The sequence below is a fragment of the Panulirus ornatus genome, chromosome 32, assembly GCF_036320965.1.
Source record: "Panulirus ornatus isolate Po-2019 chromosome 32, ASM3632096v1, whole genome shotgun sequence".
Lineage (NCBI taxonomy): Eukaryota > Metazoa > Arthropoda > Malacostraca > Decapoda > Palinuridae > Panulirus > Panulirus ornatus.
In genome coordinates this window covers 23612867-23616567 of record NC_092255.1, presented here as the reverse complement: position 1 = coordinate 23616567, position 3701 = coordinate 23612867, and the positions used below count along the sequence as shown (strand labels likewise).

The window sequence follows — 3701 nt, the reverse complement described above, 5'->3', positions numbered from 1 at the left end:
CACCTGCTGGTGTAACCTTTATGTAGGCTCAGTACTGCACCGCCAGGGGACACACGTGACGCTGTATACGTTCGTGAATGGTTCGCATCGTGTGGGCTGCGATGTACCAGTGATTTTCCCCCTCTCTGTAGGGTACCGTTTTAACCTAGGTTCATATGGTATGGAGAAGCGGTCATTACCTTCGGCATAAAACCGTTGTGAAGGTGATATTTGGCTGCATTATGCGGTAAAAGTTTTTTTTTTCACTTTTCGATTTACCGTTCTTTCGATATTGGTTCTCGTATAAATATAAAGCGGTAAATGATGTATATTGGATATTTAAATTAGATTGAGGAATAACTCTATTGTCATTGGAGTAAGATTTGGAAGTGGAGAGAGTGAGCGTGGAGAGTTACTCACTGTCGGGTGAGTAAGGAGAAGTACTCACAAGTAGGTGGTACTCACCGTCACTCTTGTCGGTGTCTGGGGCGGAGGCAGGAGACCTCTCCGTCTTGGAAGACGCCGAACTGCCCGCGCTCTTTTCCCCGACCGCTGCGCCCTGCTGCTGCTGCTGCTGCTGCTGTTGTTGTCGATGCTGTTGCTGCTGCATCTGCTGTTGCTGTACCCGAGCCTGGTCAGCAGCTGCATGCTGTGGCTGTGGGTGCTGCTGTTGCTGAAGCTGATGGTGCTGCTGTTTCTGCTGATGGTGCATGTGCTGCTGCTGTTGTTGCTGTTGCTGCTGCTGCTGTGCCGCGCTGCAGTCAACAGCCAGCTGTTGCTGTTGATGGACAGAGGTGTGTTGGTGCTGCCCAGCGTGTTGTGGGTGCTGCTGCTGCTGCTGCTGCAGGACTGGAGATCTGCTGTTGTGGTACAGGTGAGGAGGTCCTTGCAGCTGTTGAAGGGCTGCTAGGTCGTGGGCGGAGTGGGCGTGGAGTGCAGCCAGGTCATGGGTGAAGGGGTTGGCGGTCTGGGGGACCCGCACCAGGTCAGGCAGGTCAAGGAGGTGGCTGACGGTGAAGCGCTTGTGGTCACCGGGCGACCCGGGAGTCACCTTGTCCAGGTAGCTGACCTCCCCTCCCCCGCTCACGCCACCTACGTTATAACTCATCATAGTGATCACAGGTCACAACATACAGGTCACGTGCACACAGGTCAGCAGGCACGAGTCACGACACATGGACACCACACAAACCACACTTCGGCCAAGGTTCAGTCTGAACAGGACACTACTTCCATGATCGTAGATCTTAACAGATATACCGACTTCGATCTGCTAATCCGACATGGGCGGGTATCTCGGGATTAACCCGTGTCATTCAGTCGGTAGGTGCGGTATACGGGGCGGTGTGAGGGAGGGGCCTCCAGGAGGGCCGGGCAGGTGAAGTGCTGCCCCGGGCGATGTCGAGGGTCCTACACCCAGCAGTCCTTCTGTACCGGACGAGTCGATCTCATCCCCTCCTCGTCCTCCTCCTCCTCCTCTACACCCTAACTTTATTCCCCTTATCTGATGCTCACGAGTCACTCCTCATCTCCGAGGTGTGTAGCAGGGAGAGGTGTGGCACGGTGCCGCAGGTTGGCAGTGCCCCGGGAGTGCCACTCTCAATTACGGTGAGCGGGCGGCCGGCCTGCAAGTTCCCCGGGCTGTCGCCAGTGCCTCACGCGATCCGCTAAGAATGTCCTGATTAGCAGTTCCTGAATATTGTGCTGATTCTGGTTCGCGTGTGGACCCGGAGGAGGGACGAGACGCGTCCTTACGGTCGGATCTGTCCACCGGGCTGGGGCCTCAGTGCCACGCAGGTCGGAACAAGCGGTCGCAACTCTGCTCTCGTCTTTCCTTAAAGCGGCGTCGGCGGCGGCAGCGAGTTGCCCACCTGCACCTTATTATCCGCCGGGGAGTCTGGCGCCAACACCGTGGGTCGAGGGAGCGTCGGTACGAAGCCAGGGTGAGGAGCTACCACCACAGTCACTGACACTAGGGCACCAAGCTCACTGTGGCACCCACAGCCCCTCCCTGCCTGCCTGGCCACACCCACCAGTGCCCCGGGGGGCGGAGTCTACCCACCAGTAAGCACCCGCCACCAGTAGCTCCCTGACTCCCTCGCACCTCCGCCAGACAAGGTGTAGTCGTGTATGCAGTAGTCTTTGAATTAGGTGTTCATACATGAGTTTTGAAAGACGTGTGTGTGTGTGTGTGTGTGTGTGTGTGTGTGTGTGAGGGGAGGGAGCCAGGTGGGGATGTCCCCTCGTCGGACCCACCCCCCGCATTACCCCTCACCCGCTACGACTTGCTATTGGTCGCCTCATCCGCTGGTGTCCCCTCCCTGGGCGTGGCCGCGTCGAGCGAGCCCTCAGCACCGCGAAAACCACGCCCCTCGCACATACCCGCCGTTGACACTCCCTTCCCCTTGCCACGCCCTCCCTCCGCGATAACAGGGGAAGAAACACTTCAGAGTCTCCATAGACGCTACTCTAAGACCTTCTCCCACACGGGGCATGTGACGGGGCGATCCTCGGTGGGCGGGAAAGTCAATTATTCTGGCTGTCGCCCCACACCACCCACCGCCCACAGAACCACCCACCCACCCAATCCCATACATCACCTTTACAATCCAAATGTCACATGGGATTAGGCAGAAACTGTCAAGTCATTATCACATACTTATATCAACCCACACTGTTGCAGGTGTGTTGGCCGACTGATATTTTAGGAAGGTGTCATATTATGACAGGTTTATGAATTACAGATGTTGGTGGTCCTCCTTATGGTAATATGGCGCAGATGTTGGCTCCTGCTGACGGTAATATAGTACAGGTGTTGCGTCCTCCTGCTGATGATGATGTAGTACAGGTGTTGGTGGCCCAGCTGATTGTAAAAACAGCGTATGTGTTGGTACTTCTCCTTACTGTAATATAACACACACACACACACACACACACACACACACACAGCATTATTGTATGTATTTGATATTTTGCCAGTGCCTTCATGTCCTTTTGTCCAGCTGAATCTTCTACTTTCAATTCTGTCTTAATCCAAGTATTTACGATAAAAGAAGAACTTATGATTACATTTATTCTATCTCCTGGTACGAAATACTGGGAAAACTTGTCAGTCTGTGTATTCCACGTTGTTATAGACTTCTTCAACACGACGCAGAAGAACCTTACTGGACGCATCGCTCGGCTGCTGCCTCGGGCGACGTGAGCCACACCGGCGCTGACGGGTCCTGCCAGCCGAGTGTCGCTACTCCCCCATCATCAGAGCCCCACGGAAGCCTCGGAACTGGACGACCATCATGGATGACGACCTGAAAGCGAAAGAGGTTATGGATTAAAACAATTAATTTAAATACTCGTGCTGACAGGACTATGAATCGTTCTGAATTGTGGAGGAGAGAAATCTAGATAGTCTTGGGCCGGCAGACACTACGCCAAGAGGGCAAGGAACTAGTAAAGATTTATGGGACGATTATCTTCTGGTGTGGAGTGGAGATGGAGCAGGAACCGCTCAGTGTGGCGCGGCCATGGTAGTGGGAACAAAGTTCTCGAGAACCGTAAACGCTTATGTAAGAGTTGGTTGATGACTCTTTAAGACTGACGAGGGTTACCCTGCGGTCACTGATGTGTGGAATTTACACTCTCCCACTCTACACACGTACACACAACCTGAGTCTCCCCCGGTCTACACACGTACACACAACCTGAGTCTCCCCCGGTCTACA

At 54.3% G+C, this 3701-nt stretch overlaps 1 protein-coding gene across 1 annotated transcript in view; it reads right to left on the bottom strand.

Annotated features, from left to right (window-relative positions):
- Positions 1-1512, bottom strand: part of LOC139759178 (uncharacterized) — a 64799-nt gene extending 63287 nt beyond the window's left edge. Inside the window, exon 1 of the mRNA XM_071681225.1 lies at positions 445-1512. Coding sequence (XP_071537326.1) covers positions 445-1090 — 646 coding nt within the window. The 5' untranslated portion in view covers positions 1091-1512. The remainder of the gene's footprint in view (positions 1-444) is intronic.
- Between the last annotated feature and the right edge of the window lie 2189 nt (positions 1513-3701).